This window comes from Otolemur garnettii, unplaced genomic scaffold (assembly GCF_000181295.1).
Source record: "Otolemur garnettii isolate 467f Iridium unplaced genomic scaffold, OtoGar3 scaffold00126, whole genome shotgun sequence".
In the NCBI taxonomy this organism is placed as follows: domain Eukaryota; kingdom Metazoa; phylum Chordata; class Mammalia; order Primates; family Galagidae; genus Otolemur; species Otolemur garnettii.
The window spans coordinates 202,542-216,258 of record NW_003852521.1 but is presented as its reverse complement, the minus strand read 5'-3'; the positions used below and the strand labels follow the sequence as shown (position 1 = coordinate 216,258).

General features: G+C 42.1%; 1 protein-coding gene across 2 annotated transcripts in view; it reads left to right on the top strand.

Annotated features, from left to right (window-relative positions):
- The window catches only part of ARID1B (AT-rich interaction domain 1B), a 426,086-nt gene that overhangs the window by 327,145 nt on the left and 85,224 nt on the right, over nt 1-13,717 (top strand). For both annotated transcript variants that reach the window (XM_003797856.3, XM_003797857.3), the window contains exon 6: nt 2,279-2,368. In XM_003797856.3, the coding sequence (XP_003797904.2) occupies nt 2,279-2,368 (90 nt within the window). The remainder of the gene's footprint in view (nt 1-2,278; nt 2,369-13,717) is intronic.

Genomic DNA, 13,717 nt, shown 5'->3' with positions numbered 1-13,717 from the left:
TTATGAATCATGGGATGGGTTTCTAACAGCCTTTTTTATTTTTACTTGAAACATTGTATATAAGACAGTGCCTCAGGCATGCACAGTCTGAGCCGGGGTGCCCTGTGCTAACATAAAATTACTGTTTGTTTTTACTGTCATGAGTCTGTGAATCCAGTCTGCCGTACAGAAGTGATCCTTGTAAGCACTTCCTGTCTCACTGATTCCCTGGTGACATTTTTAAAAGTCCATATCTGGCTGTAGAGTGCTTTACATTTCTAACTGGACTGTAGCTGAGAAGCCGAAAGGTATGTCAGAGGATGCACCAGACCCTCCGTGAGCACATGGTGACTTTCATAGATCCGTGGCCTAGTTAGTGAGCAGTATTTACCCTCAAAATTATTTTGGTCCAGAATATTAAGTGCTTTTTACTTTATGTTTAACTAGTGGGTATTAATACTAATTTATAACAGAGGTCTAAGACTATGTGAATGGTCAAGCAAAGTCCGTGCTGTTTGTCCAGGCCTTTTATCTCACTGGTTATGGCTCTCACGTGAAAGCAGCTTCTGGGGTTTCTCAGCACACGTGTCTTAGTGCTCATAAATCTGGTGTTTGCTTTTCACTTTATCTGAGAATGAGAGTGGCTGCCGAACACTCAGGAACACTTGGAAATATATAGGTAAGTTTTACATTCTAATAACAGTTTGAGATGTAATTTACAGTACTGTTTTAACTATTTCAACAGCTGTTTATACCTATTATCTAAACTGATAATCAGACCCAGGCCTCACTGGGAGTCACAGATAAGCCTGTTAGAGTCATTAAGGGGTGACAGTCCCGAGACACTCCCAGACTGAGCCTCCCTGCTCTGCTTTACCGTGTGGCTCACAGACATCAGAGAGGAACACGAGAGGGCTGTTGTGTACCGTGAACTCTAGGCTTTGTGCTGTGTGCATGGTGACCTTCCCGCAGTTGAAGTCATGACGTGGGGTGATCTTCAGGACATCATGTCCTTCTGTACTGCACTGTGATCCTTTTTTTGAGGTTGATTTTTGAGACAAGGTCTTGCTCTGTTGGCCAGGCTAGAATACAGTGGCCTGATGATGCTCATGCAGCCTCAAACCCCTAGGCTCAAAGGATCCTCCTGCCTCGGCCTGCCATAGTGCTCAGATTACCAGCACGCACCGCTGGGGTAGCCCAGTTGTGACTCTTGGTAGCAATACACGGAAGTGTGGAAGAGGAGGCCCTGTGGGCAGAGCACCTAGCTTGATCTGATTGCTCATGGCACTGCCTTTCCAGAGAGCCCCGCGGAGTTTTCTCTGTGTATATGTTTTTGTGTGTGTTTGTCTTTCCAAGTTACTGAAGGAGAGAGGAAAGGAAGAAGATAAAACAGCATGGTCCTCATATTGTGAGAGCTAATGCCTTGAGGATTTTGCTATATTTAGCTGCCTTTTTAAATCAATTATATTTTTATTTGTAGAAACATATCTAAACCTCTGCCCCAGAAAGTGAGATTGTCAACTACCTCTGATGATTTTTAAATTTCAAAATCCCATCTCCTGCCTTCACGTGACTCCTATCATCTTTTTTCAAGTGATGTATCTTTTCACTTAAGTTATATTCTCAGATTATGATTTATTAAATATTTGTTTGATGAAGGGAGGGATTAAAGGAGTAAAAGACACAATTCCTGTCTCAAGGAGCTTGCATACCTCAAAAAGAGAAACTGGCCTAACATTAAATAAATGGAAAGTAAATAGGTGACTGTTCCTCTAGTAGCAGTAAAGATCAACAGAGAAAGGGACTTTTCCTTCTTTAGTGATCATATACGCTACAGTTGATAATAGTGTATTTTATGGTTTTTGATAGAGGCCTTCCAAGTTTAAAGTTTTTAAGGATTATTGATACTGAGTAATGGTTGGCCGCTCTGTGTATTCTCCCATCTGGAAGCTATTAGTAGTTTAGATTCAGGGGATGAGTTTGGCTTAACAGGTTTGGAGTTTGTTTGGTGCAGGGAAGAAGCTGAGCGGAGAGATTGTAGCTCCAAGTGGATCCCTCTGTGAACTTGGGAACTCATTCAGTAACAAACCACCCTTTCAGCAGGGCTTTTGCTAAATGTGTTTATTAATGTTTACTCTTTGTTTTACAGAAAAAAGGATGAAAGACACTCTTCAAGCTGTGGCCTTTTCTGCATGGGGCCATACCTTTTGTGATCGTAAACATTAAATGTCGCTGTGTTTTGGTTTTGCAGAATTAATGCAGAGGTTCCCCCTGCCCCTTTCCCTCCTGTGTTTCACAGGCAGCCAGATGCCTCCGCAGCCACCTGGGAGCCAGTCAGAATCCAGTTCCCACCCCGCCTTGAGCCAGTCACCAATGCCACAGGAAAGAGGTCAGTCCCCAGTGTGCGTCTCACTCACTGTGCTTTGAGTCCATGCAGCCTCCGAGTCTGCTGACCTGTGCATCTTCTTATAAAGTGTTATTTTTAAAGGACATTATATTTCCTTATCAGATGAAAGAAATAAACAAGAACTCAAACATGGAGAGGAGGGGGATCCTTTATTTGCAGATTGTGCCAAGTTTTACCAAAGTGCAATTGGAGGACCAAAGAGTATGAATGTCCACACAGCACCATGAGGCATAGTTCTTAATATTTGGCTATGTTCTGATATTTGATCTGTGTAAAAACACTGTGAAAGATTCAGTCTGTGTATTAGTGCTAATGTAATAAAAAGCTAAGTGTTTGTGTGTGTGTGTGCGTGTAGCTGGCTGTTTAGACCAACTGCTTGTTCTATAGTATTTAGCAGTAAGATTTTAAATCCATAACAAGACCTGGCATTGCATTATAAAATTGGAAACTCTCAGAACTGGAGCAGACCTAAATGAGTATAATAGTCAGGGATGCCCAAACTTTTTTTCTCTACCACACATTGGAAGAATAAGCAGTGTCTTGGGCCACACGTTAAATACACAAACACTGAGGAAAGCTGATTAGCCACAGAAAAGGTCCACCCATACTTCCATGATATCTGACTCCACAGATAAACAAAACAAAATCAGCCAGCCGCAGGTCAGACACCCCTGGATTATCTAGTCCACTATATGATCTGAAGTTGATGTGACTCCCTCGTTCTCAGGCACTCGGTAGCACATTTTCCTGAAGCCTCCAGACAAGCTGCCCCACCTGCTGGCTCTGTCCTCAGCTCAGTGCCTCGTGCTGACCCTGCAGCACCTTTGCTGTTGCCGCCTCTGTTTACTTCTGTCCTCTTTGTCCCCTCCAATAGTAAAGCTGCTCTAGGTGGTTGTAGTGGTGACTGTAACCCAGACCATCACCTCCCAGGCGCCAAGACCGGTCCCTGCCCCCTGGTACCGCGGCAATCCTTTCCCTGGCCATGGGTCCAGGCCCGACCGCTGCATCCCGCACTGTGGGGGTGTCATTTCCCTTCCCTCCCTGCCTCTTGTGGGCCCAGAGACCAGGGATAGCCAGCTCGGAAGCCGGGCCTTAACCTTCGTAACCATTTCTGTCTGAGTTGTACAGATAACAATTTCTTCCAGTTGGAATTACAATGTTTAAGTTATTTTGCCTGTTATAAACTCTGAAGGGTATTATATAGAAAGTAATGCCAGTGAAACTATGGGTGGGTCCTATCTATACAGCATGTAGATAAAATGTGAATTTCACCTTTTCTGATACCTTTACTTTATAGCATTTGACTTATAATTTGAGATATAATTAATACTTTAATTTCCTTATTGAGACAATACACTATGTTTTAATAATGATTTTCAAACTTAAGGCTGTCTGAGAACCCCCTGGAGAGTTGCTGGGCCTTGTCTGCAGATTTCAGAGTTGGAAGATTTGGGGTGGGACACACAGCAGTTCCTAAGCATTGCTAACTCTGATGGCTGGAGGACCGCACTTTGAGAATCATTGTCTTATAGCACTAGGATGACAGGTTTCCATGTCTGTGTGAGTACATGCATCTGTTTCCCCAACTCCCCCAGTGACCTGCTGTAAACTGTCCGTCCATCTCCCGTTGCTTGCTCTGTGCACACGTTACAGAAGCCCATGCGGAAGATGCTGGCACCAAACAGGAATCCTCACGGCAGTCCCTTCGTTTGGCCTTGGGGTGCACCTGTGCTGTGTTGTAGGGTCCAGGTGGGGAGAGAGGAAGTTGCCATGCGCTGGGCATCTACCCCGGCAGGCCCAGAACTGAGGTGAAATGTTTGTTCGTTTAGTCCTCACAGTGACCCTGAACGTCACTCCCACGGGTACAATTCTTCTTCCTTTACAAATGCTAAAGGGTAAGAGGTCCCTTATTTGAAAGTTCTACAGTTTTTAGCCTTTATTACTATGAAGAAAAAAATAGAAATCTCAGATCCTTGAACAATATCTCCCCTCTCCCCTGCCGACTGACACATGCTTAAGAAATGTAGAAAGCCAAATGTGAAGGGCAGGACAAGAGAGAAAACTGTGCTAAGTTAAACTGTTAACTAACACACTTTCAAGGCGAGGTGTAGGTTTCCCGCTGGTGTCGCAGTGTAGTAACAGCCGTGTCAGTGTGTTGCTTGTTTTTTTCCCTCTGATCACCTTTATTATGTGTAATGTAATACTGGATACATAACAATCCAGGTGGTTATAATGACCATTTTCTTCAAATAGTTAAGTATAGATTTTGTGAGTTGCTACATCTGAATTGATTTTTATGTTAATATATCCATTCTCTAAAGCTTCTCTGAAAGACTGTGCTAGAAATGTTATATGCATTCCCTTTTGTGCTTTTTGTTGGTTAGGCAACCCCTGGAAAGGAAAACTTCATGTTTTTAAAATGACTTTTATGTTAGATGATGCTTTTCAATGCTTGAGCTAAATTTCCTCTAAGTAGCAAGGGTCAAAAGAAAATAGCTTTATTGTTTGTTAAAATTTAGGAAGAACTATTAGCTCCTAATAACATTTCATCCAATGATCAAATGATGTTTAATCAGGTATATAAATGGCAAATGACAGCCTCTTTATGCTTCGGTACAGTAATAAAAACGTTTGTTTTACCATCATTTCCTGTGGACCAAAGCATAAACAGTGGAAAGTACATTTAAGAAAACCCTTGCTAGAAAATCACCAGAATTTCATTCCCATGTATTGAAAAGTAATTTAACTTCATTTATATTCTTAATTAGTAAAGTGCTGAAAGAAGACGAAAAAAAAATACATTGATGAGCTAGTATCTTTTTTTTTTAAGTAAAGTATTTCTCAGAAACTATGGACCTTGATAGATACGAAGGTAACTCCTCTGCTATTCCCGCTAGTGCTGGAATATCCTAGCTGAACACTTCATTTTACAAATATTTTGTTTTAATAAAAACAATTAATATAGTAAGATTATATGTTATATAATAGTATGCGCCTTTTCCTTAACTTGTCCATAGGAGATTTTCTTTAATGGTAGAGAATCTAGAGACTCTGTTGCCTGGAGATGAGTTGGTACAGCTCACCTCTGGGTGCTGCTGTCTGAGTCCTCCCACGAAGTCTTCCCGGGCACAGTAGTGCTGACCACACTGCCTGGAACCCAAGTCCCTCCAGGCCGGGCAGCTGAGTCTGGCTCTGCATCATTCGTCCTCCCCTGGTCTTGTGTCCCCTTGAGGAGGCATGTATGTTGATAAACCGTATGCTCTAAGAGAATTGTACAGACCTCAGGCTGTCTGTGGACTGCGAGGTCAGTGCAGAGCCCGCGTGGCCTGGGCAGGAGCTCTCTCACCCTTTGGTTCCCAGGTTCAGTGCCCTTTTAATCTGTCATTCTAGTACTGAGTTTTGTAAAAGGACATTAGTCACAAATCCATTTCCTCACGTTGCACATAGGTGAAATTAACTAAGTTTCTACAGTTTTACGTTTTCTGTTTATAAAAAGTATTTGTGCAAGTAAATATGGATATGGCATCACAGGTTACAGAAAGACAGGGAACACCTAAGGTGTTCAAGGGACTCTCTCTTCTGATGTCGGATTGCCTCCTCGACATTTTCATCTGTTTTCCAATATAAAACTTGATCTGATACTGTGCTGCTGAAGGTCCTTCTGACTGAATAAAGAAAATTAGGTCCAATTCTTTGGTCTTAACGTCATTACTAATATAAATGTAAAAGAAAAAAGTCAAAACTTTAGTTTCATATTTTGTAGAAATATGTTTGCCCTTTGGATTTTATTTTAAACTATATCTCTCTGTATACCTCATTTAAAAATGTACAGATTTGCTGTTAAATTACCTCCCACAAAAAAATCAAGTAGTGTAAATTGTTGGTTACCCTAAGGGAGGAACAGTTAAAGTAACCCTAAACTACTGAAATAAATTTTATAAGAAAATTATAGCTAACAAGTTTAGAGTAAGTAGTTTTATATATCTTAAAATTTAAAAAGAGCAGTAGAAATGGTAGATTAATAACGTGTTTCCTTAAAAATAAGACCTAACCAAAAAATAAGCCCTAGCAGGATTTCTATGCATGTGTTAAATATAAGCCCTACCCCGATAATAAGACCTAGTGATAGAAATAGGCACTTCGGCACAGAGTGGTAAGGAAGACTGGAATACCTTTTATCTGCCACAGCTCTTTTCTCTGAGCCATTTGCACTTGTTCGGGTGCGCGTGTGGGCATGCGGTAATCACGGTCGCAGGCATCCTATTGCGCACATGTGAACAGCTAGGGGAAAGTTCACGCATCACTAGCACCAGCCCCACCAACAAAGTCGGCTCCCCCTGTCAGGTTCCAGAAGAAGATGACTTAACTGTATTTGAATAAGTGTAGATTGTTGTATTATACTTAATAAAAAATAAGACATCCCCTGAAAATAAGCCCTAGTATGTCTTCTTGAGAAAAAATAAACATAAGACAGTGTCTTATTTTCGGGGAAACACGGTATATTGCTCTTTTTTTCAAGAGGTCTTGAAGGGACTATGGACCAGTCATCTGAGTAGATAAAGAAGTGTAATAATTATTAACATTAACATGGTCACATTTTTAACCCTGTGACATGTTATACTTAAAGAAACCAGGAAATGCCTTTCCAGTTTATTGAATTCGCAATTAGTGGAGAACATTGAAGGAAGGCTTATTTATTTGGACAGGTGTAGAGAGGTCAGAATTAATTTTTCTAAAACGTTTTAATTGAATTCCCTTTTAATTTTCACAGTGGTGTCTAGTTAAATATTCATATTATGCTGGTGCTTTTCTGAAAGTCTGAACTAGGCCTGGATTCTCAAAATCAACATAGGTTATTTAACCCTTTTCATCTAGTGAGCCAACAGGGACTTCCTCAGTGTAATCCCATAGTGTCTGAATAATTAGAAGGTAGTAATGAGGATTTAATTAGTCCTTGAGATACACTGAAACAGAACCCCTAAGAACTTTCCCTCTCGGACGCAGACTGCGAACAGCGGATACTGCTGCATGACCCTGATGTGCCAGAAAACGGATTCCGTTGCTGGAGGCAGTTCTTTGGCACCATTCTGTGACCGTCAGATCTGTACAGAAGGCATCCTGGGTGAGATCTGCCAGGATTATTGAATAGCTACCCCCAACCTTCATTTGCATCCAACCTACCCAAGGACCTTCTCCTCCTCTCCATAGTCACAGTCACAGTGTACAGGCTACCACACCCACTGAGAACTGGCTTTTCTGTGTTAGTGGGACCAAAGTGAGATAAGCTGGACAGGGTATATATTTCCTCTATATTTGTAGGACAAAGAAAATAGACAACATTTTGCATTTTTCCACATCCTAGGGTGTTTTTGTCCAACCACACACAGGGTTCTTGACAGCTGTTTGTCAGCAGAATCATGAAAATCTCATCTTTGGAATCTGATCTTCACAGAGTGATATTTATCAGTAAGTGCATTTTTATAAATATAAATAGAACTGTTACCCAGCAAAAGTATGTAGCAGATGGGGTGCGATCAGACATTTAGATGGTCTTTTCCTGTGCTGCCACAAAAAGGTGAATCAGAATTTCTATACTGCAAAGATCTGAGGTTTCTAACTTACATCTTTGATGTAGACTGATAAAATAGTCTTTGTGATTGAATATTTCATTATTGACTATATATTCATTATTCTTTTTTTCTGTTACTACAAGTGTTCATTGCCTTGGTATAATTTTATTCCCACTAATTGATGGTGTGTTTTAGTTTCTTTTCAAAGTCTAGATACAATCCTCATCAAATTGGTAGTCACAATCTTTATTTGCTTTGGGCAAATCTTTCTCTTTTTAATGCTATGGGGGGTAACAAACCTCCTAGAAGAAACTCAGTGCCTTCCTGTGAGTTAGACTGAGCTTCTTAAGGGCCAGCACTGTGCCCCCGTTCATCCTCGGCACTGCTCCCCTGTGCCGGGACAGAGTCTGCTGTTTCACAGACCTTCAGCGAATATTGGCCCAGGCTACTGAAAACCATCCAGCTTCCACTCCTATCCAAGTATCTCAAGTCTTCTCAAAGCACAGAACAACCAAAGAATGAAGTATTTCTTGTTCGTAAATTAAGCAAGTTTACTATTTCACTGTTCAAGCAGTGGAGCGTGTTTCTCCCTCAGTTGACTGTGAGCATTTCCCATCTTGCAGCAGGTTGAAGCTGCAGCTTCTCCCCCATCCTTCCCAGGTGTGTTTCCACAGCTGCGTGGTGGCCAGGTCAGTGTGACCTGGAGCCCTGGCACCTGGCACCACAGGGGTTATCCAGGAGCTCCGCCCACCCCCAGCCATGATGTTTATGACCAGGGACCTTCAGATAGAAGTAAACATTTTTAAAAGATTTTTATGCTACCAAATGATTTCATAATGATATTTATGCCAAAAAGTTAGTTTGGGAATTTAAAAATTACTTTTGAATTCCTTAATTGTCCTAACTCCTTAAATTGTCAATAATGGATTAACTAAAATGAAGATTCCCCCCCACCCCCACCAAAGTAATTGTTAAGGAGTTGGAAGTGGGATTTAACGTTTTTTTCTGTCCTTGCAAACTAAAGAAACCATTTTGTTCCTCTTTCTATTAGATTCTCAGTTTTGAGTATGAGTCCGACACTGCAGATGCTGTTTAATAGGACTTACTGGTTGTCAGGAAAGTCTCTGAACCCACCTTGTCTGGTTCTAAAGAGAAAGTCTGTCACTTCTCGCACTGTGTGAGGACAGTGGTTCGGTGTGGCAAGGACTTGGCAGTCCACCCCACCCCACCCCCACAAGCAGTTAATTCAGCCTCTGCTCCTAATTGAGGATGCTTTATGAACTATGAAAGATGAAAATAAACTCAAATGAGAGGTTTTATACAAAACAGAATCTCTCGACTTCAGTCTAGAAAGCTCTTTCTAATTTTCTCAGCCTCAGATCTCTGCCTCTGGGCCAGATCATGGACCAAGCCAAAGCTAGTCCGTAGTGAAGGAAATAATAGTATAGGACTTAGGTTAAGTTTATCATTAAGTTTCCTGTAAGTCTGCTGTACAGAAACATGTTCATCAAAAAGCCAGAAAAACAAATATCATACACTATAAAAGTCTGTTTATATTCATTAAGGAATCATCAGTCTAAATTTTAGAATATTTTAAAAGAAGCGTAGTTTTGTTATATACAGTATTTTTTTTGACTTGCCAGTTAAAGTGTGTTTTTAATAATTAACACTCACTGGAATTGGCTCATTATTCCTCAGTGAAAGTGTTGAGAACATCTGGATCTTAGGTAAATTTAGCTTTGTGTACTGCACACACTGATCTATAACAACACGTTTTTTCCTGCTCCTTGTGTGTTCCCTGCCTACATAAAAGAGCAGTATCTGCCCTGTTCCCAAGCCAGAAAGCAAGAAGCCATCCTTGGTGCCTTTTTCTCCCACATGTGCTCTAAACTAATTAGTCACCAAGTTCTTCCATTTCTTCTCCCGAGGTAGTTTCCACGCCTCCCCGCCTTTTCTTAGTACTCACTGTCACTGCCCAAGTCCAGGCCAGCCTCCTAGCTGTTCCCGTCCTTGAGCCTCTCCAGTCCACTTTCCATGCCACATCTAGAAGGCTCTCCCTGGGCTGGTTAGGTCATACCATTCCCTCCTAGGTGCCATCAGCAGCTTCTTTAACTCTGGGTGATGGCTGCATGGACCTGCCCTTCTCTATCCAGCCCCAGCCCTCCTCTGGTCTGCCCTGCTTCTCATCTCTATCTCACAGTCTCCTGCCATGCTAAATGGCCTTTGGGATCTTTATATAAACTACAAACTTTTCTTTCTAGCTGAAACACTTTTGCCACCCACATAACCTCAGCTGCACTCCACTGGGGGCTTCTCACTTGTCTTTTACGAACCCTGCAGGTTGGGAGTCTGGTGCCTGGTGGAGCCATTGTTTGCTGAATGAAGGAAACCCACTTATCACTGTAGTTACATGCAGTCTGAATGCAGCCCAGCGGTGGGGGGGGGGGGGTTTAGGCCCCATTAACTATCTGGGACTGAGCAGTGTCAGTGCAAGGACCATGGCCCTGTCAGCTTCAAAGCTCTAGTGCCCCGTAGTTTACCGGCTATTTCTCCTCTTAATCTCCAGGGGCTTTGAAACCAGAAGATTTAGGTGCAAGCTTTGCCATCAACTAGTTTCGTGACCTTGGGCAGTTCATTGAACCTCTGCATCCTCAGATATGAAATGAGGATTAGTGTCCATAGATTAATAGCACAATCAAATGAGATTTCTGTATCTGAAGTTAAAAGTTGCAAAGCACTGTGAAAATAGAGACCGTAAGCATAAGCCTGAGGTCCCTCAGGTGGGACCTGGATTAAAAGCCTTGAAAGAAGCTCCTTTGCGTCTTCCAGTCAGTAGTGCCATAAATACATTGTCTTTGCCCTCATCACTGAAGCAGCTTTTGTAGCTAAAACTTACAAGGTTTGTACCAGGGAAGTCTGGCTGTTTTGCCCCCATCTACCATCTGGGTATCCACTGATGCCTCCCCATCCCACTCACCCAGTGATAGATAACGTCAGGAGCTGAGAGGGTTGTGTGGGGACGAGAGGGACAGCTTCGGTGTTATTGTGTGCCCCTTCACGTTTGGGGTGCGCCGCAGCAAGGACGGAAGAGGGAGCAGCTCTGCCAGCTAGCCTAATAGCACAGCTGGTGGAGCGCGGGGGGCCTGGGCAAAAGCCTTGAACGGGTCGTTAGTTTCTGTCTTCCTCAAAGCAGCTCATGTTATGAAGAGAGGCAGGCAGGCAAACAAACACTGAAGATATTAAAATGTAACAAGAATATTTCTTACAATCTATTTTTCCTTCCAAATGAGAAGCTGACACCTATTTGTGAAGAGAAATGGCTCTGTCTTCTCACTGGAGACTCTGCTGAGGTGGGGCATGGGACTGTGATTTCACACGTGGTGAGGCAGCTTTTACTGAACTGGCTTGAAGGAGCAAGGCATTTGCTCTGAATTTTTAACAGATGCCAACATGAAAATAAATTGTCCACATGCCAAAGGAAGAATGTGTTTTGCTTTGGGGTGGCTCATAGAACCTTGGATTCTTACTGGTACCCTACAGTGCTATCGCTCTCTGCTAGCTGAAGAGGGGCCTTTGTTGAAGAAATGTTTAAATTCATGTGTAAAACTGGGTCTATGCTCTCCTGCCTTAGCCTGGGCAAGCTCTTTCTTTTGCTGTTTTCTCCTTTGTAGGTAGGGTGAACGATGATTTGGGCTTTGTGCTTAACACATTTTTTCAGCAAGATTTGACATTTCCAATACGTACATCACAGAATTTGTTGTGTCCCACAATGAGGAAAAGAACACAGGTTGGAAGCTCAGATCCATGTTGTAGACTGGGCACCTATCGCTCAGGTTAGAGTGCTGGCCACATACACCAGGGCTGGTTGGTTTGAACTTGGCCCGGGTGGACTAAACAGCAATGACAACTATAACAACAACAACAACAACAACAAAATAGCCAGGCATTGTGGCAGGTGCTTATAGTCCCAGCTACTTGGGAGGCTGTGGCAGGAGAATTGCTTAAGCCCAAGAGTTTGAGGTTGCTGTGAGCTGTGGCGCCACAGCACTCTACCCAGGGTGACATAGTGAGACTATCTCAAAAAAAAAAAAAAAAAAATCCATGTTACAGTTCCTTTTAGTTTCTGAAATTTCTTGGGTTTGCTTCTACTTTTTTTACTTAAATCAATTTTGTATTATTCTTCAACATAGAAATGTTTTCATTGTATATTACTTTAATTTACCCCATCACTGACAGTTCTAGAGTTTGACACCTATCATTGCTGATTTGGGCCTCCTCTCTGTTGCCTGCACATCATCTACCTCTACTGTGCTTTGAGGACTAATTTTATTTATTTATTTTCTTTTTGTTAATTGAGACAGAGTCTCACTGTGTCACCCTTGGTAGAGTGCCATGGCAACACAGCTCACAGCAACCTCCACCTCTTAGGCTTAAGCGTTTCTCTTGCCTCCGCCTCCCAAGTAGCTGGGACTACAGGTGCCCACCACAACGCCCAGCTATTTTTTTGTTGTTGTTGTTGTTTGGCAGGCCCAGGCTGAGTTTGATCCCACCAGCCCCAGTATATGTGGCCAGCTCCCTGGCCGCTGAGCTACAGGCACCGAGCCTAACTTTATTTTGTTAATTAAATATGACTTCATTCTGTTTTTTTTTTTTTTTTTTTTTTTACTGCTTCTAATGTATAAGTTATATCTTTGTCCAGAGAGGAATTTTTCCTTATTCCTGCTGCATAAAAATACGTGGCATCATTTTGTCTCTTACATGGTGAATGATCTGTTCATAATGACTGCATAAATCAACGGCTTTAGAATTTCTTTTGTCTACTAAGGTTTAGACAGCATTGGATCTTTTCTGTAAGGTTTTTCTTTTTCACAAATTACAGAATCATATTTAGCATTTTTTTAAACTAGGGAAAGTATCCACTAAGCAAATCACTAGTAGGACAGTACCTAAAAAAAATTGGAAAGGTCTCGAAAACTCATTTATCAAACAGTAATATAGCAGATGTTTTAGAAATGCTAATTCTTTGCTAGGCCAGTTTTCTAAGCAAGCAATGAAGGGATTTTTTTGATTGATAAAATATATCTTGGTTTAGTCTTTAATCAGCGGTTCTTAACCTGTGGGTCGCCACCCCTTTATAACAATGAAAATACATCATGGCATTAGGAAGGTTGAGAACCACTTGTCTTTAATACTGTTCTCTATTAATAGAACTAGAAGTAGCATTTTTCCTAGACTTACGCTTAACAGTACTTACACTGCCATGTAACAGTGTCCTGGGTGTTTTTCCTCACAGCTGCAGAGAGAGTGATCTTCTTATTTCAGACCCTGGCCTTCCTTTAAGCCCTGCAAAGAAACCCTAATGGATTGATGGATTCATCCATTCCATAGATAGTTATCAAGCTAGTCATTGTCATAGGTACGTGAGAGGCCGGTAAACAGAAGTCGAGAGCCTTGCCTCTTTCCACTGAAGAGTCTGTTCCGGCACTTGACACTTGATCTTGGGATCAGATGCTCATTCTTTCTCTCTCTCTCTCTGTCTCTCTCTCTCATCTTTGGGGAATCTGCTAGATCACAAAGGATATACACTGAGTCTTAGGCTGCTCAGAGGTAATCAGTACTGTAGCTGTTGCATGAGTAGCCTAGGTTTTCTGATCCAAATAACCTGGCTGGCCAGTCATGCCTGGAACCAGTCATGTGGAAAGGGGCAGTGCTTTCTGGTTAGTGACCTAAGTGAGGCAGGCTATCCCTCAGCTCCAGATGG